Source organism: Salmo salar, chromosome ssa04 (assembly GCF_905237065.1).
Source record: "Salmo salar chromosome ssa04, Ssal_v3.1, whole genome shotgun sequence".
NCBI classification, from domain to species: domain Eukaryota; kingdom Metazoa; phylum Chordata; class Actinopteri; order Salmoniformes; family Salmonidae; genus Salmo; species Salmo salar.
The window spans coordinates 87233335-87257106 of NC_059445.1; the positions used below are offsets into that span (position 1 = coordinate 87233335).

At 42.7% G+C, this 23772-nt stretch overlaps 1 protein-coding gene across 1 annotated transcript in view; it reads left to right on the forward strand.

Moving 5' to 3' along the window:
* Nucleotides 1-8539: 8539 nt before the first annotated feature.
* LOC123742517 (secretory phospholipase A2 receptor) overlaps nt 8540-23772 on the forward strand; it is a 50239-nt gene continuing 35006 nt past the window's right edge. The window contains exons 1-6 of the mRNA XM_045717464.1: nt 8540-8618; nt 9336-9371; nt 10142-10522; nt 10755-10909; nt 10996-11197; nt 11463-11819. Of these exons, the coding sequence (XP_045573420.1) occupies nt 9338-9371; nt 10142-10522; nt 10755-10909; nt 10996-11197; nt 11463-11819 (1129 nt within the window). The 5' untranslated portion in view covers nt 8540-8618; nt 9336-9337. The remainder of the gene's footprint in view (nt 8619-9335; nt 9372-10141; nt 10523-10754; nt 10910-10995; nt 11198-11462; nt 11820-23772) is intronic.

The window sequence follows — 23772 nt, forward strand, 5'->3', positions numbered from 1 at the left end:
GTAGAGTTATGAAAGATATCCTCATACCCGATGTTTGTTGTTGTCGATGTTGTTTCTTGATATTGTTGTCAGCTCTCCCTCTCCCTCTGAGTGGCTCTGTCCCGTCTGAGACAGGTGGGTGTTATACAGCTACATTATACAGTACTTCCTGCTCTTTGACCTCGTAACGTAGTGATGTCACAGTGGAAGGATGAAAGGCATCCCTGTCAGTTTTGTCTTAGTTCTTCCTCGTAGCGACATGCAAAACACTGGTCAAAGAGAAAAACCCATACAGGAAGAAGGAAATCCAAGAATTTATCAACATGGATTTCTAGAAAACCAAAATAAATTGCAACCCTCCATAAAAAAGTAAATAGGAAGATCGAAAGAGAGAAATCATCAACAGTCAAATCCAGCCAAAGTAAATAGGCCTAGATAAAAAACCTCCTGTGTCAAAACCTCCTTGGCCCTGTCCGGGGGTATCATCGGATGGGGCCACAGTGTCTCCTGACCCCTCCTGTCTCAGCCTCCAGTATTTATGCTGCAGTAGTTTATGTGTCGGGGGGCTAGGGTCAGTCTGTTACATCTGGAGTATTTCTCTTGTCTTTTCTGGTGTCCTGTGTGAATTTAAATATGCTCTCTCTAATTCTCTCTTTCTTTCTTTCACTCGGAGGACCTGAGCCCTAGGACCATGCCACAGGACTACCTGGCATGATGACTCCTTGCTGTCCCCAGTTCACCTGGCCGTGCTGCTGCTCCAGTTCCAACTGTTCTGCCTGCAGCTATGGAACCCTGACCTGTTCACCGGACGTTCTACCTGTCCCAGACCTGTCCCAGACCTGCTGGAACCCTGACCTATTCACCGGATGTGCTACCTGTCCCAGACCTGCTGTTTTCAACTCTCTAGAGACAGCAGGAGCGGTAGAGATTCTCTCAAAGATCGGCTATGAAAAAGCCAGCTGACACTTACTCTTGTGTTACTGAATTGTTGCACCCTCGACAACTACTATGATTATTATTATTTGACCATGCTGGTCATTTATGAACATTTGAACTTCTAGGCCATGTGCTGTTATAATCTACACCCGGCACAGCCAGAAGAGGACTGGCCACCCCTCATAGCCTGGTTCCTCTCTAGGTTTCTTCCTAGGTTTTGGCCTTTCTAGGGAGTTTTTCCTAGCCACCGTGCTTCTACACCTGCATTGCTTGCTGTTTGGGGTTTTAGGCTGGGTTTCTATACAGCACTTTGAGATATCAGCTGATGTAAGAAGGGCTATATAAATAAATTTGATTTGATTTGATTTAGTGGTTGGTCTGCTTTAGTGGTTGGCCTGGTGGAGTGGTTGGTCTGGTTTAGAGGTTGGCCTGGTTTAGTGGTTGGTCTGGTTTAGTGGTTGGTCTGGTTTAATGGTTGGTCTGGTTTAGTGGTTGGTCTGGTTTAGAGGTTGGTCTGGTTTAGTGGTTGGTCTGGTTTAGTGGTTGGTCTGGTTTAGTGGTTGGTCTGGTTTAGTGGTTGGTCTGGTTTAGAGGTTGGTCTGGTTTAGAGGTTGGTCTGGTTTAGTGGTTGGTCTGGTTTAGTGGTTGGTCTGGTTTAGTGGTTGGTCTGGTTTAGTGGTTGGTCTGCTTTAGTGGTTGGTCTGGTTTAGTGGTTGGTCTGGTTTAGTGGTTGGTCTGGTTTAGTGGTTGGTCTGGTTTAGTGGTTGGTCTGGTTTAGTGGTTGGTCTGGTTTAGAGGTTGGTCTGGTTTAGAGGTTGGTCTGGTTTAGTGGTTGGTCTGGTTTAGTGGTTGGTCTGGTTTAGAGGTTGGTCTGGTTTAGAGGTTGGTCTGGTTTAGTGGTTGGTCTGCTTTAGTGATTGGTCTGCTTTAGTGGTTGGTCTGGTTTAATGGTTGGTCTGGTTTAGTGGTTGGTCTGCTTTAGTGATTGGTCTGCTTTAGTGGTTGGTCTGGTTTAATGGTTGGTCTGGTTTAGAGGTTGGTCTGGTTTAGAGGTTGGTCGGTCTGGTGGAGTAGTTGGTCTGGTTGGTCTGGTGGAGTGGTTGGCCTGGTGGAGGGGTTGGCCTGGTTTAGTGATTGGTCTGGTGGAGTGGTTGGCCTAGTGGAGTGGTTGGCCTGGTGGAGGGGTTGGCCTGGTTTAGTGATTGGTCTGGTGGAGTGGTTGGCCTAGTGGAGTGGTTGGCCTGGTGGAGGGGTTGGCCTGGTTTAGTGGTTGGCCTGGTGGAGTGGTTGGTCTGGTTGGTCTGGTTTAGTGGTTGGTCTGCTTTAATGGTTGGTCTGCTTTAATGGTTGGTCTGGTTTAGTGGTTGGTCTGGTTTAGTGGTTGGTCTGCTTTAGTGGTTGGTCTGGTTTAGTGGTTGGTCTGGTTTAGTGGTTGGTCTGGTTTAATGGTTGGTCTGCTTTAATGGTTGGTCTGGTTTAGTGGTTGGTCTGGTTTAGTGGTTGGTCTGCTTTAATGGTTGGTCTGGTTTAATGGTTGGTCTGGTTTAGTGGTTGGTCTGCTTTAGTGGTTGGTCTGGTTTAGTGGTTGGTCTGCTTTAGTGGTTGGTCTGGTTTAGTGGTTGGTCTGGTTTAATGGTTGGTCTGGTTTAGAGGTTGGTCTGGTTTAGTGGTTGGTCTGCTTTAGTGGTTGGTCTGGTTTAGTGGTTGGCCTGGTTTAGAGGTTGGTCTGGTTTAGTGGTTGGTCGGTCTGTTGGAGTAGTTGGTCTGGTTGGTCTGGTGGAGTGGTTGGCCTAGTGGAGTGGTTGGCCTGGTGGAGTGGTTGGTCTGGTTTAGTGGTTGGTCTGGTTTAGTGGTTGGCCTGGTGGCATGGTTGGTCTGGTTTAGTGGTTGGTCTGGTTTAGTGGTTGGCCTGGTGGAGTGGTTGGTCTGGTTTAGTGGTTGGTCTGGTTGGTCTGGTGGACTGGTTGTCCTGGTGGAGTGGTTGGTCTGGTTTAGTGGTTGGCCTGGTGGAGTGGTTGGTCTGATGGACTGGTTGTCCTGGTGGAGTGGTTGGTCTGGTTTAGTGATTGGTCTGGTTGGTCTGGTGGAGTGGTTGGCCTGGTGGAGTGGTTGGCCTGGTGGTGTGGTTGGTCTGGTTGGTCTGGTTTAGTGGTTGGTCTGGTGGAGTGGTTGGTCTGGTTTAGTGGTTGGCCTGGTGCAGTGGTTGTCCTGGTGGAGTGGTTGGTCTGGTGGATTGGTTGGCGGACTGGGTTTGTAGATAGGAGGAAGGATTTGGAATTTGAATGGTTGCCCTGTCAACACGAGAAGTTCGAGTGAGTATGCAAATTAGGATGATACTGTCAAGTCATGATGTTACTCTCATGGATTATTTGGTGGATCTGGTTCGGGACAGACTGTGAGCAGAAATCGGCCCTGATATTCTAACACACTGGCCCATTTGTTTTTCTCGATGCCACCATTGTTAGCCAGATAATTATAATTTTGTGTGAAATCCCCCACCCCCCAAATTAGACAGGCCAAATGGGCAAAACATTTACCAGCCCATCTGGCATTTTCCCCTGAAAGGACATATGTCTCTGGTGTATTTTGTCAAACTATCAACTGAGATCTAAAGCGTAGGAACAGCCTTCAGAAAGTAGTTCAGAAAGTAGTTATACCCCTTGACTTGTTCCACATTTTGTTGTTTTATAGCCTGAATCACCCGTCTAAACGCAATACCCCATAATTACAACATGAAAACATGTTTTTAGAAATATTTGCAAATTGATTGAAAATGAGGAAGAAAATTCTTATTTACAATGACGGCCTACCCCGACCGTACACGTACGACGCTGGGCCAATTGTGCGCCGCCCTATGGGACTCCCAATCACGGCCGAACGTTTCTGTATTTAATTTTCAATAAATTAGAAAATAAATTCTAAAAACATGTTTTACATTTGTCGTTATGGTGTATTGTGTGTAGAATATATTTAATCATCTTTGAATTCAGGCTGTAACCCAACAAAATTAGGACTAAGTCAAGGGGTATGAATACTATCTAAAGGCACTGTATATCTTTGGCTCAAGATGGACACCAGAGAGTGTCCAGTATCTGTGTTTAAACCATATGGCAAGGGTCTCCTGGTATCTGTGTATAAACCCCTATGGCAGGAGTCTCCAATAGGTCGATCGCCAGCTACCAGCCCACCTATGAGTAGCTTGCTAAACAATTCTGAAAGTATATGCAATTTCCACATGTTCCAGCTCAAATCTTCATAAACAAATCTCACATGTATCAGACACGTCAAGCTGCCAGCTGCTATCTAATCAATGCAAAACAAACCCACATTTACATGAACACCAAATCAGATATACAGATACTGAAGTATTCTGTTTGTGAGTTGACATTTATACAGTGAGGGAAAAAAGTATTTGATCCCCTGCTGATTTTGTACGTTTGCCCACTGACAAAGAAATGATCAGGGTATAATTTTAATGGTAGGTTTATTTAAACAGTGAGAGACAGAATAACAACAACAAAAAATCATATCAAATCATATCCAGTTTATAATGACCCGAAAAAAGCTGCATCCCGGTTATGAGAAACCCAGATAAGATGCCTGGAATATGCTGATTTTAGACGGTATACTTTGGCATGTACTGTAAACCTCCTGTCCTGTTTTCTGTTGCTTTTCACGGTCTGCCCAGGCTCAGGTTCACATATCATGGGTGTTGTGTGATGTTTTCATCTGATTGTCAAACAAATCACTTCAAAAAGTAGGCTACCTGAACAGCTCGGTCCACCGTATTTCTAGAATAATGCATTTTGCTGATACTCTGTACGGTACTGTGTATACTACTGGACACTATACACACACACACACACACACACACACGCACGCACGCACGCACGCACGCACGCACGCACGCACGCACGCACGCACGCACGCACGCACGCACGCACGCACGCACGCACGCACGCACGCACGCACGCACGCACGCACGCACGCACGCACGCACGCACGCACGCACGCACGCACGCACGCACGCACACACACACACACACACACACACACACACACACACACGGTCCATCATTTATTATTCTCCCAACATGTTATCTGAAGGTATACTTGTTAGACAACGTTAGAGCAGAGTACGTGTGTATGAGTGACATAAACAAGTCCAAGTGGAGTCTTGACCGGGGCTGTCTGTAATCGCACTGGCATCAGTTCCCTCTGCTCTATTACATTCTAACACAGCCACCAAACACTTCAATACACCCTGGTACACTCCAACACGTTAGTACACTCTGGTACACTCCAACACGTTAGAACACTCTGGTACACTCCAACACGTTAGAACACTCTGGTACACTCCAAAACATTAGAACACTCTGGTACACTCTAACATGTTAGTACACTCTGGTACACTCCAACACGTTAGAACACTCTGGTACACTCCAACACGATAGAACACTCTGGTACACTCCAACACGTTACAACACTCTGGTACACTCCAACATGTTAGAACACTCTGGTACACTCCAACACGTTAGAACACTCTGGTACACTCCAAAACATTAGAACACTCTGGTACACTCTAACACGTTAGAACACTATGGTACACTCCAACACGTTAGAACACTCTGATACACTCCAACACGCTAGAACACTCTGGTACACTCCAACACGTTAGAACACTCCAACACGTTAGAACACTCTGGTACACTCCAACACGTTAGAACACTCTGGTACACTCCAAAACATTAGAACACTCTGGTACACTCTAACACGTTAGAACACTCTGGTACACTCCAAAACATTAGAACACTCTGGTACACTCTAACACGTTAGAACACTATGGTACACTCCAACACGTTAGAACACTCTGATACACTCCAACACGCTAGAACACTCTGGTACACTCCAACACGATAGAACACTCCAGACTACTCAGAGTACTAGAGAAGGATGGAACATGGAGTGCGTTCGTGTCACATGACTAACTCACTCCACTAGGTCACTTCACTAGGTCACTTCACTAGGTTACTTCACTAACTCACTCCACTAGGTCACTCCACTAGGTCACTTCACTCGGTCACTTCACTAGGTCACTTCACTAGGTCACTCCACTAAGTCACTCCACTAAGTCACTCCACTGGGTCTATCCACTAGGTCACTTCACTAAGTCACTTCACTAAGTCACTTCACTCAGTCACTTCACTATGTCACTCCACTAGGTCACTCCACTAGGTCACTACACTAGGTCACTTCACTAGGTCACTCCATTAGGCCACTCCACTAAGTCACTTCACTAGGTCACTCCACTAGGTCACTCCACTAGGTCACTTCACTAGGTCACTCCACTAGGTCACTTCACTAGGTCACTCCACTAGGTCACTCCACTAGGTCACTTCAACAGGTCAGTGTAATCAACCTTGGGTGGAGTTGTTTAATTAAATCTGCTCACTAGTGTGGAAAATGTGATTTAATTCCTCTTTCAGGATAGTGTAACCGATGTGAAATGGCTAGCTAGTTAGCGGCGGTGCGCGCTAATAGCGTTTCAATCAGTGACGTCACTCGCTCTGAGACCTGAAGTGGTTGTTCCCCTTGCGTTGCAAGGGCCGCGGCTTTTGTGGCGCGATGGGTAACGATGCTTCGTGGGGTGTCAGTTGTTGATGTGTGCAGAGGGTCCCTGGTTCGAGCCCAGGTTGGAGCGAAGAGAGAGGGACGGAACCTACACTGTTACAATAGCATAAATATCATACCCTGCAATAATGACAGCCTCCCTTATTTCTGGTAATGGTGAGAGGTTAGCATGTCTTGGGGATACGATTTTTGACCCTCTGTAACGTTGTCACTCATCATTTTTCATGATTCATTCAGGATTATCCATAATCGTGGTAGCATCCACATTAATGTAGAAGTGTTCAGAAACATGTTATATTCTTATTTACAATAGAATTGACTCCAAGGCCTCCTGAGCCACTGCATCACAGTGCTTGAGGTGTCACTACAGACCCAGGTTCGATCCCGTGGCTGTGTCGCAGCCGTCCACAACCGGGAGACCCATGAGGCGGTGTACGATTGACCCAGCGTCGTCCAGGTTAGGGGAGGGTTTGGCCGGCCAGGATGTCCTTGTCCCATTGCATTCTAGCGATTCCTTGTGGCTGGCTGGGCACATGCACGCTGACATTGGTTGCCAGTTGCACACCGTTTCCTCCGACTCATTGGTGCGGCTGGCTTCCGGGTTAAGCAAGCAGTGTGTCAAGAAACAGTGCGGCTTGGCAGGGTCATGTTTCCTAGGACGCATAGATCTTGACATTTGCCTCTCCCGAGTCCGTAGGGGAGTTGCAGCGATGGGACAAGACTGTAACTACCAATTGGGGAGAAAAAGTGGTAAAAAAGTACACACACAAAAAAAGTGACTCCAGAATGACACAATACATTATAAAAAATAAATAAATATTGGGCACAAAATAATCTGAAACACAACAAACACAAGCTGCAAATGCGTCCAACAAGTTTGTAGAGTCATAAGCTTGATGTCATCACTGTGTGCTCGGGAATACAGGACCAGATAACACACTTGTGACTACTTTCATACACATAAGTGAATTGCTCCAAATGCTCATGACACCTTCAAATCGGGGGAATAGACACACAAAGTACTTTCATTTTCTAAACGATAAAACAGATATACACTCTTAGAAAAAAGGGTTCCAAAAGGGTTCTTCGCAGAGGGATAGGGTTCTACAAAGAACCATTTTGATCTGAAGAACTGTTTTTGGAAGACAAGGGTTCTTTGTAAGCTGAAGGGTTCTATCTAGAACATTTAACGTTCTAAGAACCATTTTTGGACAAAACGGTTCTTTGATGACTCTTTGGAAGGCAAATACCTGAGAGCAGGGTGACTGACAGGGAGGTAAATACCTGAGAGCAGGGTGACTGACAGGGAGGTAAATACCTGAGAGCAGGGTGACTGACAGGGAGGTAAATACCTGAGAGGGTTACTGTCAGGGAGGTAAAAACTTGAGAGCAGGGTGACTTAAAGGGAGGTAAAAACCTGAGTGCAGGGTGACTGACAGGGAGGTGAATACCTGAGAGCAGGGTGACTGACATGGAGGTAAATACCTGAGAGCAGGGTGACTGACAGGGAGGAAAATACCTGAGAGCAGGGTGACTGACAGGGAGGTAAATACCTGAGAGCAGGGTGACTGACAGGGAGGTAAATACCTGAGAGCAGGGTGACTGACAAGGGAGCTGAGTGAATGACACAGGAGGTTTTTTATCTAGGCCTATTTACTTTGGCTGGATTTGACTGTTGATGATTTCTCTCATTCGTTCTTCCTATTTACTTTTTCAAAGGAGATATTATATTGTAATCCAACATGTTGGTATAGTTTAGCCACATGGAGAGTTGCAATTTATTTTTGTTTTCCAAAAATCCATGTTGATAAATTCTTGGATTTCCTTCTTCCTGTATGGGTTTTTCTCTTTGACCAGTGTTTTGCATGTTTCTACGAGGAAGAACTAAGACAAAACTGACAGGGATGCCTTTCATCCTTCCACTGTGACATCACTACGTTACGAGGTCAAAGAGCAGGAAGTACTGTATAATGTAGCTGTATAACACCCACCTGTCTCAGATGGGACAGAGCCACTCAGAGGGAGAGCTGACAACAATATCAAGAAACAACATCGACAACAACAAACATCGGGTATGAGGATATCTTTCATAACTCTACATGTCTACTTTTGTAAAGAGTAAAGTAAAATACAGTTAGTAACATAAATGTCTATTGTTATATAGTAAACATAAATGTTTATTGTTATTTAGTGAACATAAATGTTTATTGTTATTTAGTAAAAATAAATGTGTATTGTTATTTAGTAAACATTAATGTGTATTGTTATTTAGTAAACGTTAATGTGTGTTGTTATTTAGTAAACATTAATGTGTATTGTTATTTAGTAAACATTAATGTGTATTGTTATTTAGTAAACATTAATGTGTGTTGTTATTTAGTAAACATTAATGTGTGTTGTTATTTAGTAAACAGTCATGTGTATTGTTATTTAGTAAACATTAATGTGTATTGTTATTTAGTAAACGTTAATGTGTGTTGTTATTTAGTAAACAGTCATGTGTATTGTTATTTAGTAAACATTAATGTGTATTGTTATTTAGTAAATGTTGTAATGCTTATAAATATATTTTTGAGCAGTAGAATAACAGAAAAGTCTGGCAGTGCAAACCATCCATAAAGTAAAAATTCACTAAAATAATAAAATAAAAAATGATTGACATGTTTTTTCAGTCATTACATTTCATGACGTTAAATTCCAAATCTAAAGCATGCAGCCATGCTGCTGGTAGAAGTTGAAGTTTAGTTGTTGGTATTTGTTCACCAGACTGTTATCCCTCCATTCTCCAGGGATGGGCCACTCTCTGTTTCTCCTGTTCTTCTCAGGTTGGAGTTCATATGTTTTCGTGTGTGGTTGTGTGTGTGTGTGTGTGTGTGTGTGTGTGTGTGTGTGTGTGTGTGTGTGTGTGTGTGTGTGTGTGTGTGTGTGTGTGTGTGTGTGTGTGTGTGTGTGTGTGTGTGTGTGTGTGTGTGTGTGTGTGTGTGTGTGTGTGTGAGCAGGTTTTACATGGCTGTTAGCTGAATGCCCCACTCAAAACCGACGGCGAGGTGGGGAATGAGGGATGGAGTCAAAAACAAAACAATAATAAAAAGCATGTGGTGTCCACAAACTAAGTTCTGCTCTGTGATGAACCGTTTCAACAGTCACCAGACAGACGAAACGGTGACATGGTGCAGTCTGGGAAAGCAGATCTTTCAGATTTGTCTGAAAATGTTTCCTTATTTTTTTGTGTTTTAGTTAGTGACTGTATTCGCCGCGCCCCGGCTATACAGCGCTCCTTTACAATGGCAAACTCTTCCTTCATCGCTCACATAGTTCACCGTCCCCTGGCTGTTTAAAACGAGCTCACACAGTGTCTGTCTGTCTGTCAGTCTGTCTGTCTGTCTGTCTGTTTTTCTGTCTGTCTGTCCGTCCGTCCGTCCGTCCGTCCGTCCGTCCGTCTGTCTGTCATCAATTACCATTATCATTGATGTCAACAGTTAGTTTGTGTGTTTTCAGGTTAGTTTGTGTGTGTGTGTGTGTGTGTGTGTGTGTGTGTGTGTGTGTGTGTGTGTGTTTTATTAGTACAGTCATAATGTTGGTTTGTTCTCCACAGGGCTGTCTGTCCTCCCCTCATGCCTCTCTCATCAGTTCCACTTTGTGAACATCAATAAAACCTGGACTGAAGCTCAGAGTTACTGCAGACAGAACTACACTGACCTGGCCTCCATAGACGACATGGCAGATATGAACAGGCTCAATAAAACAATAAAGGCTGGGTTATTAACTGGACCAGCCTGGATAGGGTTGTATAACACCAGCTGGAGGTGGTCTCTGGGAGACACAGAGTTAGAGAGGGAGGGGTTTTGGGACAAAAAGCACGGAGAAATCAACGACCAACCAGATAATGACAACAACAATGAGTTCTGTGTGTGGATGCGAAATGGGTCATGGCATGATGCGAACTGTGGTGAACAACAACATTTTGTCTGCTATGGTGAGTTCCCCTGTCAGTCAGCCTTTTCACTGTCCTTCCTTCCATCTTTCTGTTTGTCAACCAGTCAAACACCACAGTTTGAATTCAGTCAACAGATTCATATTTTATTGAAAATCTTTTTTTTCTACCAGTTTATTTACGGACATGTATTTGTCAGTTTGAACTTGTCTTTATTGGAACATGTTATTATATATCTCATCTCTTCTTATATACCTTCTGTTCTTTCAAATAGACACAAATCTCACTAGTATGTACATCCTCATCACTGAAAAGAAGAACTGGAGTGAGGCTCAGCACTACTGCAGACAGAACCATACGGACCTGGCCAGTGTGTGGAATGAAGCAGAGAATAACACCATACAGAAGGCCATACATAACGTCATACAGGCAAGTTCATTTCACTTCACCTAATTTGTCTTGCACTTTGAGCACCGTGTTAAAAACATAATCAGCATTTGCAAAACATTTTACAGGAAGTGGTGTGGATCGGCCTGTATAGAGAGTGGAGGTGGTCTGACCAGAGCGGCTCAACCTTCAGAAACTGGATGACAGGCGAGCCAAACGGGGCAGATGGGGAAAGAAAGCACAAAGAGCTCTCTGTGGAAGTTAAGTTCCCATCTGGAAAGTGGAATGATCACCATTGTATCACTGAACATCCTTTTTTCTGCTATGATGGTGAGGGGGGAGGGAGAGGGGGAGGGGGAGTGGTGATGGGGGAGGGGTGAAGGGGAGGGATGAGGGGTGAGGGATGAGGGTGTGAGGGGGAGGGATGAGGGGTGAGGGGTGAGGGGGAGGGGGATGAGGGGGAGGGGGAGGGGGGGGAGGGGGTGAGGGATGAGGGGGGTTAGATACAAATTCTTAAAAAAATTGACATTTACTTTAGAATCAACGTTATTTTGTGAATATTTAGCATATAGTCCATATCCTCCTCTTCCTCCAGATAAGCTGGTCCTGGTCTCAGAGAACAAGACGTGGTCCGAAGCCCTGTGGTACTGCAGAGAACGGAAGATGGAACTGGTGTCTGCCCACAACCACAGCATCCAGCACTGGGTCCAACAGAGAGCCAAGAAGGCCTCCAGTCCCTACGTCTGGCTGGGCCTGAGGTACACCTGCACCCTGGACTTCTGGTTCTGGGTCAATGGAGAAGAGTCCTGCTTCCACAACTGGGCCGACGGGGAGGGTTACAGTACCAGGAAGGAGCAGTGTGGGAACACGGGGGCCATAGAGAGAAACGGGGGGAAGTGGGTCGGCCTGCCTGAGACCGACAAATTCAACTTCATCTGCAGCAAGAGTGATGGTCAGATTTAATCTGTTTTGGTTTCATTCAACTATCGTCTCTCTCTCTCTCTCTCTCTCTCTCTCTCTCTCTCTCTCTCTCTCTCTCTCTCTCTCTCTCTCTCTCTCTCTCTCTCTCTCTCTCTCTCTCTCTCTCTCTCTCTCTCTCTCTCTCTCTCTCTCTCTCTCTCTCTCTCTCTCTCTCTCTCTCTCTCTCTCTCTCTCTCTCATTAAATTTGCTTTATTGGCATGACATAACAGTGTACATATTGCCAGAGCTTACTTTGGATATATACAATATTAAGATAATAATAATCAAAATTGTCAATGGGACAACAGTAACAACAATAACCAAGGGTCAGAATAACCATACATTGAACTATAACAATAAGCATACAGTAGAGGACATGTGCAGGTTGATTGGTCTGTCAGACACTGTCCCTCTGTAACGGGGCGTCGTAAGGATTGGACCAAGGTGCAGCGGGAACGTGTATACTCATCTTCTTTATTAAATTTAAAAGAAGGAAAAACAAACTAATCACTTAATCTGCTCCAGTTCCAACTGTTCTGCCTGCAGCTATGGAACCCTGACCTGTTCACTGGACGTGCTACCTGTCCCAGACCTGCTGTCCCAGACCTGCTGGAACCCTGACCTGTTCACCGGATGTTCTACCTGTCCCAGACCTGCTGGAACCCTGACCTGTTCACCGGATGTTCTACCTGTCCCAGACCTGCTGGAACCCTGACCTATTCACCGGACGTGCTACCTGTCCCAGACCTGCTGTCCTAGACCTGCTGGAACCCTGACCTGTTCACCGGATGTTCTACCTGTCCCAGACCTGCTGTCCCAGACCTGCTGGAACCCTGACCTATTCACCGGATGTGTTACCTGTCCCAGACCTGCTGTCCCAGACCTGCTGGAACCCTGACCTGTTCACCGGACGTGCTACCTGTCCCAGACCTGCTGTTTTCAACTCTCTAGAGACAGCAGGAGCGGTAGAGATACTCTCACAGATCGGCTATGAAAAAGCCAACTGACACTAACTCTTGCTGGTCATTTCTGAACATTTGAACATCTTGGCCATGTGCTGTTATAATCTCCACCCGGCACAGCCAGAAGAGGACTGGCCACCCCTCATAGCCTGGTTCCTCTCTAGGTTTCTTCCTAGGTTTTGGCCTTTCTAGGGAGTTTTTCCTAGCCACCGTGCTTCTACACCTGCATTGCTTGCTGTTTGGGATTTAGTCTGGGTTTCTGTACAGCACTTTGAGATATCAGCTGATGTAAGAAGGGCTATATAAATACATTTGATTTGCTCTGTATACAAAAACAACAAACGACATAAAACAGTCCTGTCAGGTGCACAGACACCAAACAGGAGACAACTACCCACAAATCCCATTACAAAACACCCCTATACATAGGACCTTCAATCAGAAGCAATGAGGAGCAGCTGCTTCCAATTGAAGGTCAACCCCATTAACTTAACATAGAAATAGAAAGACTAGAACTAACATAGAAATATACTTACATAGAACATAGACCAAAAAACCCCGGAACACATAAAACAAACACCCCTCTTACATAAGCACATAGCCAAACAAACCCTGAACCACATAAAACAAACACCCCCTGCCACGTCCTGACCAAACTACAATAACAAATAACCCCCTCATCTTATGGCAGGCAGCAATGTAGTGGGCTGCCAACCCACAGCTCTCTGCGTCCTCCCCCAACAGGACGGGTAGCCTGTCCTCATCAGAGAGGTCTTTGAAACCTTGAATAAGGGTTTCAAATTTGGGGAAATGACACTCTCTAATCATTTTATATTTTTGACATTTTGTCAGGAAATGCAGCTCTGTCTCAGGTTCTGCTGTGGTGCAGTGGTTGCATAGCCTTTCCTCTGCAGGGAGCCAGGTTTTCCTGTGTCTACCCTTCTCAATGGCAAGGCTGTGCTCACTGAACCTGTACTTTGTCAGGGTTTTTCTAAGGATTTGATCAGTAACCATGGTCAAATAGTTAGCCACGGTGTACTGTCGATTTAGGACCAGATAGCGCTGCATGTTGCTTGCTGCTAGTGTTTCCCAATAAGCAATGTAGTTTTGTTTTGACTGTGTTGTAATTTGGTTTATTCTGATTGATTGGATGTTCTGGTCCTGAGGCTTCAGTGTGATAGTAGAACAGGATTGTGAACTCAGCTCTCTCTCTCTGTCTCTCTCTCTCTGTCTCTCTCTCTACGTGTCTCTCTCTGTGTCTGTCTTTCTCTCTCTCTCATTCACTATTTCACTAATCTTGTATTTTTTATTTTATTTGTTCTGTAATGCAGATTACTAAAAACAGACCCTGACATCTGGACCAGCTGAATTCTACAGCCCAACACATTGTTCCTGATCTCTGGACCAGCTGAACCCTACAGTCCAACACATTGTTCCAGACATATTCAGATTTACATTGAGTAAGGTGATGGATATTCAATCTTTTAAAAATATTTTTAATATTTATTTTTTATATTATTTTATGTTTGTATATTCTATTATTGTTCCTCGTTGCCTCTAATTGAAGGTCCTATTTAATAGGGGTGTTTTTCATTGTGATTTGTGGGTAGTTGTTTCTCCGTATAGTCATTTTGTCCTTACGGGACTGTTTTTCGTCGTTGTTTTTGTTCAAGTGTTTTGTTTCGTTTATTTAATAAATAAGAAGATGAGTATACACTTTCCCGCTGCGTTTTGGTCCACTCAATACGACGAACGTGACAACTGGTTAATTCATTAATGTTTATCTTTTTACCTATTTCATTACTGGTTATTGATAGATGAATTTGTATGTTTAAAGATAATGACTAAAAGTATTCCACCCTAAAACCATATAACTGTGTGAAATGTATTAGAATTATAAGGCTATAATAACGTGTTAAGAGTCATAATTATATCATGTGTGTGACTAGGCCTTTGTGTTACTATTTCACAAAATGAGCAGGGCATAGTTGAAACCACAGAAAAGACAAAGACGACCTTGCAGAAACTGATAATGGGAAAAGGGGTCTCTCTCCAACTTAGGGAGGGGAGGAACTGTCAGGAACGGCTAGGCTAGTAGAAGATAATGAAACCTGTTGCAGAAGTGTGATAACAATGTATGTGAACTGTGGAAAAATACAACCACCTAAAGCGGGGTGGAGTTCTCTACTGATGTGAGTTTATTTGTGTGTGTACATATAAAAATACTGTGTCCTCATTTTGAGGGAAGAGCTCTCCTGAATAAAGATCCTGACTATTGTATAATGGGACGCCTGTCTGTTTCTTATTAATAACCAAAGCCTTACACCCTTTGGGATTGTCACATTTGTCTTCGTCTTCTGACGATAATGCGAAATCGTCATCAGAAAATGTGGACCAATACGCAGCAGGTACGTGAATGCTCATCTTGATTTTTAATTAATCTCAACAATGAACATACAAAATAACAAAAACGAACACTCGACAAATAAACAGTCTGGTAAGGCACAAGGCTATACACAGAATAATCACCCACAAATCACACATACAAACACACCCTAATATATGGGACTCTCAATCAAAGGCAGATAGACAACACCTGCCTTCAACTGAGAGTCCCAACCCCAATCAACCAAACATAGAAACACACAACCTAGACTAACCATAGAATTAACTAAACATAAACCAAAACCCTGAAAACTAAATCAAACACCCTTTACACAAACACAACACCCCGAACCACATAAAACAAATACCCTCTGCCACGTCCTGACCAAACTACAAAAACAATTACCCTTATACTGGCCAGGACGTGACAGGGATACAGATCGGAGTTGATTCATTATATACTGCTCAAAAAAATAAAAGGGAACACTTTATCAACACATCCTAGATCTGAATGAAAGAAATAATCTTATTAAATACTTTTTTCTTTACATAGTTGAATGTGCTGACAATAAAATCACACAAAAATAATCAATGGAAATCCAATTTATCAACCCATGGAGGTCTGGATTTGGAGTCACACTCAAAATTAAAGTGGAAAACCACACTACAGGCTGATCCAACTTTGATGTAATGTCCTTAAAACAAGTCAAAATGAGGCTCAGTAGTGTGTGTGGCCTCCACGTGCCTGTATGACCTCCCTACAATGCCTGGGCATGCTCCTGATGAGGTGACGGATGGTCTCCTGAGGGATCTCCTCCCAGACCTGGACTAAAGCATCTGCCAACTCCTGGAGAGTCTGTGGTGCAACGTGGCGTTGGTGGATGGAGCGAGACATGATGTCCCAGATGTGCTCAATTGGATTCAGGTCTGGGGAACGGGCAGGCCAGTCCATAGCATCAATGCCTTCCTCTTGCAGGAACTGCTGACACACTCCAGCCACATGAGGTCTAGCATTGTCTTGCATTAGGAGGAACCCAGGGCCAACCGCACCAGCATATGGTCTCACAAGGGGTCTAAGGATCTCATCTCGGTACCTAATGGCAGTCAGGGTACCTCTGGCGAGCACATGGAGGGCTGTGCGGCCCCCCCAAAGAAATGCCACCCCACACCATGACTGACCCACCGCCAAACCGGTCATGCTGGAGGATGTTGCAGGCAGCAGAACGTTCTCCACGGCATCTCCAGACTGTCACGTCTGTCACATGTGCTCAGTGTGAACCTGTTTTCATCTGTGAAGAGCACAGGGCGCCAGTGGCGAATTTGCCTATCTTTGTGTTCTCTGGCAAATGCCAAACGTCCTGCACGGTGTTGGGCTGTAAGCACAACCCCCACCTGTGGACGTCGGACCCTCATACCACCCTCATGGAGTCTGTTTCTGACCGTTTGAGCAGACACATGCACATTTGTGGCCTGCTGGAGTTTTTTTTGCAGGGCTCTGGCAGTGCTTCTCCTGCTCCTCCTTGCACAAAGGCGGAGGTAGCGGTCCTGCTGCTGGGTTGTTGCCCTCCTACGGCCTCCTCCACGTCTCCTGATGTACTGGCCTGTCTCCTGGTAGCGCCTCCATGCTCTGGACACTACGCTGACAGACACAGCAAACCTTCTTGCCACAGCTCGCATTGATGAGCCATCCTGGATGAGCTGCACTACCTGAGCCACTTGTGTGGGTTGTAGACTCCATCTCATGCTACCACTAGAGTGAAAGCACTGCCAGCATTCAAAAGTGACCAAAACATCAGCCAGGAAGCATAGGAACTGAGAAGTGGTCTGTGGTCCCCACCTGCAGAACCACTCCTTTATTGGGGGTTTCTTGTTAATTGCCTATAATTTCCACCTGTTGTCTATTCCATTTGCACAACAGCATGTGACATTTTTGGCAATCAGTGTTGCTTCCTAAGTGGACAGTTTGATTTCACAGAAGTGTGATTGACTTGGAGTTACATTGTGTTGTTTAAACAGACGTTCCACTAGCGGAACACCTGCTCCAATATCCAATGATGGGCGTGGCGCGAAATACAAAGTCCTCGAAAATCCGAACACTTCCATTTTTCAAACATATGACTATTTTACACCATTTTAAAGACCAGACTCTCCTTTATCTAACCACACTGTCCGACTTCAAAAGGCTTTACAGCGAAAGCAAAACATTAGATTACGTCAGCAGAGTACCCAGCCAGAAATAATCAGACACCCATTTTTCAAGCTAGCATATCCTGTTAGGGCTAGGGGCAGTATTTACACGGCCGGATAAAAAACGTACCCGATTTAATCTGGTTATTACTACTGTCCAGAAACTAGAATATGCATATAATTATTGGCTTTGGATAGAAAACACCCTAAAGTTTCTAAAACTGTTTGAATAGTGTCTGTGAGTATAACAGAACTCATATGGCAGGCAAAAACCTGAGAAGATTCTGTACAGGAAGTACCCTCTCTGACCATTCCTTGGGCTTCTTGGCTCTGTTTATTGAAAATTTAGGATGTTTGCTGTAACGTGACACTTCCTACGGCTCCCATAGGCTCTCAGAACCCGGGAAAAAGCTGAATGATGTAATTCCAGCCGCTGGCTGAAAAACTTTAGCGCCTTTGGTAAGTGGCCGATCAGAGGACCTTCAGACTGAGGCGCATGTACGGGGCGACCTCATGTTTTTACTTTCTCTCTCTTTGAACTAAAACACAGATTCCCGGTCGGAATAGTATCGCTTTTTACGAGAAAAATGGCATAAAAATTGATTTTAAACAGCGGTTGACATGCTTCGAAGTACGGTAATGGAATATTTAGAATTTTTTTTGTCACGAAAGCGCGTCGGGCGCGTAACCCTTATTTACCCTTTCGGATAGTGTCTTGAACGCACGAACAAAACGCCGCTATTTGGATATAACTATGGATTATTTGGGACCAAACCAACATTTGTTATTGAAGTAGAAGTCCTGGGAGTGCATTCTGACGAAGAACAGCAAAGGTAATAACATTTTTCTTATAGTAAATCTGATTTTGGTGAGGGCTAAACTTGGTGGGTGTGTAAATAGCTAGCCCTGTGATGCCGGGCTATCTACTTAGAATATTGCAATATGTGCTTTCACCGAAAAGCTATTTTAAAATCGGACATAGCGAGTGCATAGAGGAGTTCTGTATCTATAATTCTTAAAATAATTGTTATGCTTTTTGTGAACGTTTATCGTGAGTAATTTTGTAAATTCACCGGAAGTTTGCGGGGGTATGCTAGTTCTGAACGTCACATGCTAATGTAAAAAGCTGGTTTTTGATATAAATATGAACTTGATTGAACAAAACATGCATGTATTGTATAACATAATGTCCTAGGTGTGTCATCTGATGAAGATCATCAAAGGTTAGTGCTGCATTTAGCTGTGGTTTGGGTTTATGTGACATTATATGCTAGCTTGAAAAATGGGTGTCTGATTATTTCTGGCTGGGTACTCTGCTGACATAATCTAATGTTTTGCTTTCGTTGTAAAGCCTTTTTGAAATCGGACAGTGTGGTTAGATTAACGAGAGTCTTGTCTTTAAAATGGTGTAAAATAGTCATATGTTTGAGAAATTGAAGTAATAGCATTTCTAAGGTATTTGAATAACGCGCAACAGGATTCCACGAATTCGTCCCGCCTAGCCCAGAGAGGTTAATATAGACAGTATACAGTATACATGGTAATATAGACAATATACATGGTTAATATAGACAATATACATGGTTAATGTAGACAGTATACAGTATACATGGTTAATATAGACAGTATACATGGTTAATATAGACAATATACATTGTTAATATAGACAATATACATGGTTAATATAGACAATATACAGTATACATGGTTAATATAGACAGTATACATGGTTAATATAGACAATATACATGGTTAATATAGACAGTATACAGTATACATGGTTAATATAGACAGTATACATGGTTAATATAGACAGTATACATGGTTAATATAGACAATATACAGTATACATGGTTAATATAGACAGTATACAGTATACATGGTTAATATAGACAGTATACAGTATACATGGTTAATATAGACAGTATACATGGTTAGTATAGACAGTATACATGGTTAATATAGACAGTATACAGTATACATGGTTAATATAGACAGTATACATGCTTAATATAGACAGTATACAGTATACATGGTTAATATAGACAGTATACATGGTTAATACAGACAGTATACAGTATACATGGTTAATATAGACAGAATACATGGTTAATATAGACAGTATACAGTATACATGGTTAAAATAGACAGTATACTTAGTTAATATAGACAGAATACATGGCTAATATAGACAGTATACAGTATACATGGTTAAAATAGACAGTATACAAGGTTAATACAGACAGTATACAGTATACATGGTTAATATAGATAGTATACAGTATACATGGTTAATAGAGACAGTATACATTGTTAATATAGACAGTATACATGGTTAATATATACAGTATACATGGTTAATATAGACAGTATAAAGTATACATGGTTAATATAGAGAGTATACAGTATACATGGTTAATATAGACAGTATACAGTATACATAGTTAATAGAGACCGTATACATGGTTAATATAGACAGTATACAGTATACATAGTTAATATAGACAGTATACATGGTTAATATAGACAGTATACATAGTTAATATAGACAGTATACAGTATACATGGTTAATATAGACAGTATACAGTATACATGGTTAATATAGACAGTATACATGGTTAATATAGACAGTATACATGGTTAATATAGACAGTATACATGGATAATATAGAAAGTATACATGGTTAATATAGATATTATACATGGTTAAAATAGACAGTATACAGTTTACATGGTTAATATAGACAGTATACAGTTTACATGGTTAATATAGACAGTATACAGTATACATGATTAATATAGACAGTATACATGGTTAATATAGACAGTATACAGTATACATGGTTAATATAGACAGTATACATGGTTAATATAGACAGTATACAGTTTACATGGTTAATATAGACAGCATACATGGTTAATATAGACAGTATACAGTATACATGGTTAATATAGACAGTATACATGGTTAATATAGACAGTATACATGGTTAATATAGACAGTATACATGGTTAATATAGACAGTATACAGTATACATGGTTAATATAGACAGTATACATGGTTAATATAGACAGTATTCAGTATACATGGTTAATGTAGACAGTATACATGGTTAATATATACAGTATACATGGTTAATATAGACAGTATACAGTATACATGGTTAATATAGACAGTATACATGGTTAATATAGACAGTATACAGTTTACATGGTTAATATAGACAGCATACATGGTTAATATAGACAGTATACAGTATACATGGTTAATATAGACAGTATACATGGTTAATATAGACAGTATACAGTATACATGGTTAATATAGACAGTATACATGGTTAATATAGACAGTATACATGGTTAATATAGACAGTATACATGGTTAATATAGACAGTATACAGTATACATGGTTAATATAGACAGTATACATGGTTAATATAGACAGTATTCAGTATACGTGGTTAATGTAGACAGTATACATGGTTAATATATACAGTATACATGGTTAATATAGACAGTATACAGTTTACATGGTTAATATAGACAGTATACATGGTTAATATAGACAGTATACAGTATACATGGTTAATATAGACAGTATACATGGTTAATATAGACAGTATACAGTTTACATGGTTAATATAGACAGTATACATGGTTAATATAGACAGTATACATGGTTAATATAGACAGTATACAGTATACATGGTTAATATAGACAGTATACATGGTTAAAATAGACAGTATACAGTATACGTGGTTAATATAGACAGTATACAGTATACATGGTTAATATAGACAGTAAACATGGTTAATTTTATTTTTTATTTTTTTATTTCACCTTTATTTAACCAGGTAGGCAAGTTGAGAACAAGTTCTCATTTACAATTGCGACCTGGCCAAGATAAAGCAAAGCAGTTCGACAACATACAAAAACACAGAGTTACACATGGAGTAAAACAACATACAATCAATGATGCAGTAGAAAAAAAAAATAGAAAAAAAAAATAAGATTATATACAATGTGAGCAAATGATGTGAGATAAGGGAGGTAAAGGCAAAAAAATGCCATGGTGGCAGGGTAAATAAAGTATAGCAAGAAAAACACTGGAATGGTAGATTTGTAGTTTGAAGAAAGTTCAGAGATAAAATATAAATAATATGGTGCAAAGGAGCAAAATAAATAAAATAAATAAATACAGTAGGGGAAGAGGTAGTAGTTTGGGCTAAATTATAGATGGGCTATGTACAGGTGCAGTGATCTGTGAGCTGCTCTGACAGCTGGTGCTTAAAGCTAGTGAGGGAGATAAGTGTTTCCAGTTTCAGAGATTTTTGTAGTTCGTTCCAGTCATTGGCAGCAGAGAACTGGAAGGAGAGACGACCAAAGGAGGAGTTGGCTTTAGGGGTGACCAGAGAGATATACCTGCTGGAGCGCGTGCTACAGGTGGGTGCTGCTATGGTGACCAGTGAGCGGAGATAAGGGGGGACTTTACCTAGCAGGGTCTTGTAGATGACCTGGAGCCAATGTGTTTGGCGACGATTATGAAGCGAAGGCCAGCCAACGAGAGCGTACAGGTCGCAGTGGTGGGTAGTATATGGGGCTTTGGTGACAAAACGGATGGCACTGTGATAGACTGCATCCAGCTTGTTGAGTAGGGTATTGGAAGCTATTTTGTAAATGACATCGCCGAAGTCGAGGATTGGTAGGATGGTCAGTTTTACGAGGGTATGTTTGGCAGCATGAGTGAAGGATGCTTTGTTGCGAAATAGGGAAGCCAATTCGAGATTTCACTTTGGATTGGAGATGATTGATGTGAGTCTGGAAGGAGAGTTTACAGTCTAACCAGACACCTAGGTATTTGTAGTTGTCCACAAATTCTAAGTTAGAACCGTCCAGAGAAGTGATGCTGGACAGGCGGGCAGGTGCAGGCAGCGATCGGTTGAAGAGCATGCATTTAGTTTTACTTGTGTTTAGGAGCAGTTGGAGACCACGGAAGGAGAGTTGAATGGCATTGAAGCTCGTCTGGAGGGTTGTTAACACAGTGTCCAAAGAAGGGCCAGAAGTGTACAGAATGGTGTCGTCTGCGTAGAGGTGGATCAGAGATTCACCAGCAGCAAGAGCGACATCATTTATGTATACAGAGAAAAGAGTTGGCCCAAGAATTGAACCCTGTGGTACCCACATAGAGACTGCCAGAGGTCCAGACAGTAGGCCCTCCGATTTGACACACTGAACTCTGTCAGAGAAGTAGTTGGTGAACCAGGCGACGCAATCGTTTGAGAAACCAAGGCTACTGAGTCTGCCGATGAGGATGTGGTGATTAACAGAGTCAAAAGCTTTGGCCAGGTCAATGAATACGGCAGCACAGTATTGTTTCTTATCGATGGCGGTTACGATGTCGTTTAGGACCTTGAGCGTGGCTGAGGTGCACCCATGACCAGCTCTGAAACCAGATTGCATAGCGGAGAGGGTGCGGTGGGATTCGAAATGGTCGGTAATCTGTTTGTTAACTTGGCTTTCGAAGACCTTAGAAAGGCAGGGTAGGATGGATATAGGTCTGTAGCAATTTGGGTCAAGAGTGTCACCTCCTTTGAAGAGGGGGATGACAGCAGCTGCTTTCCAATCTATGGGAATCTCAGACGACACGAAAGAGAGGTTGAACAGGCTAGTAATAGGGGTTGCAAAAATTTCGGCAGATAATTTTAGAAAGAAAGGGTCCAGATTGTCAAGCCCAGCTGATTTGTAGGGGTCCAGATTTTGCAGCTCTTTCAGAACATCAGCTGAATGGATTTGGGAGAAGGAGAAATGGGGGAGGCTTGGGGAGTAGCTGTGGGGGGTGCAGTGCTGTTGAATGCAGTAGGGGTAGTTAGGTGGAAAGCATGGCCAGCCGTAGAAAAATGCTTGTTGAAATTCTCAATTATAGTGGGCTTATCGGTGGTGACAGAGTTTCCTAACCTCAGTGCAGTGGGCAGTTGGGAGGAGGTGTTCTTATTCTCCATGGACTTTACAATGTCCCAGAACTTTTTAGAGTTGGAGTTGCACGAAGCGAATTTCTGTTTGAAAAAGCTAGCCTTGGCGTTTCTAACTGCCTGTGTGTATTGGTTTCTAACTTCCCTAAAAAGTAGCATATCGCGGGGGCAGTTCTATGCTAATGCAGAACGCCACAGGATATTTTTGTGTTGGTTAAGGGCAGTCAGGTCTGGGGAGAACCAAGGGCTATATCTGTTCCTGGTTCTAAATTTCTTGAAAGGGGCATGCTTATTTAAGATGGAGAGGAAGGCATTTAAAAAAAATAACCAGGCATCCTCTACTGACGGGATGAGGTCAATATCCTTCCAGGATACCAGGGCCAGGTCGATTAGAAAGGCTTGCTCGTTGAAATGTTTCAGGGAGCGTTTGACAGTG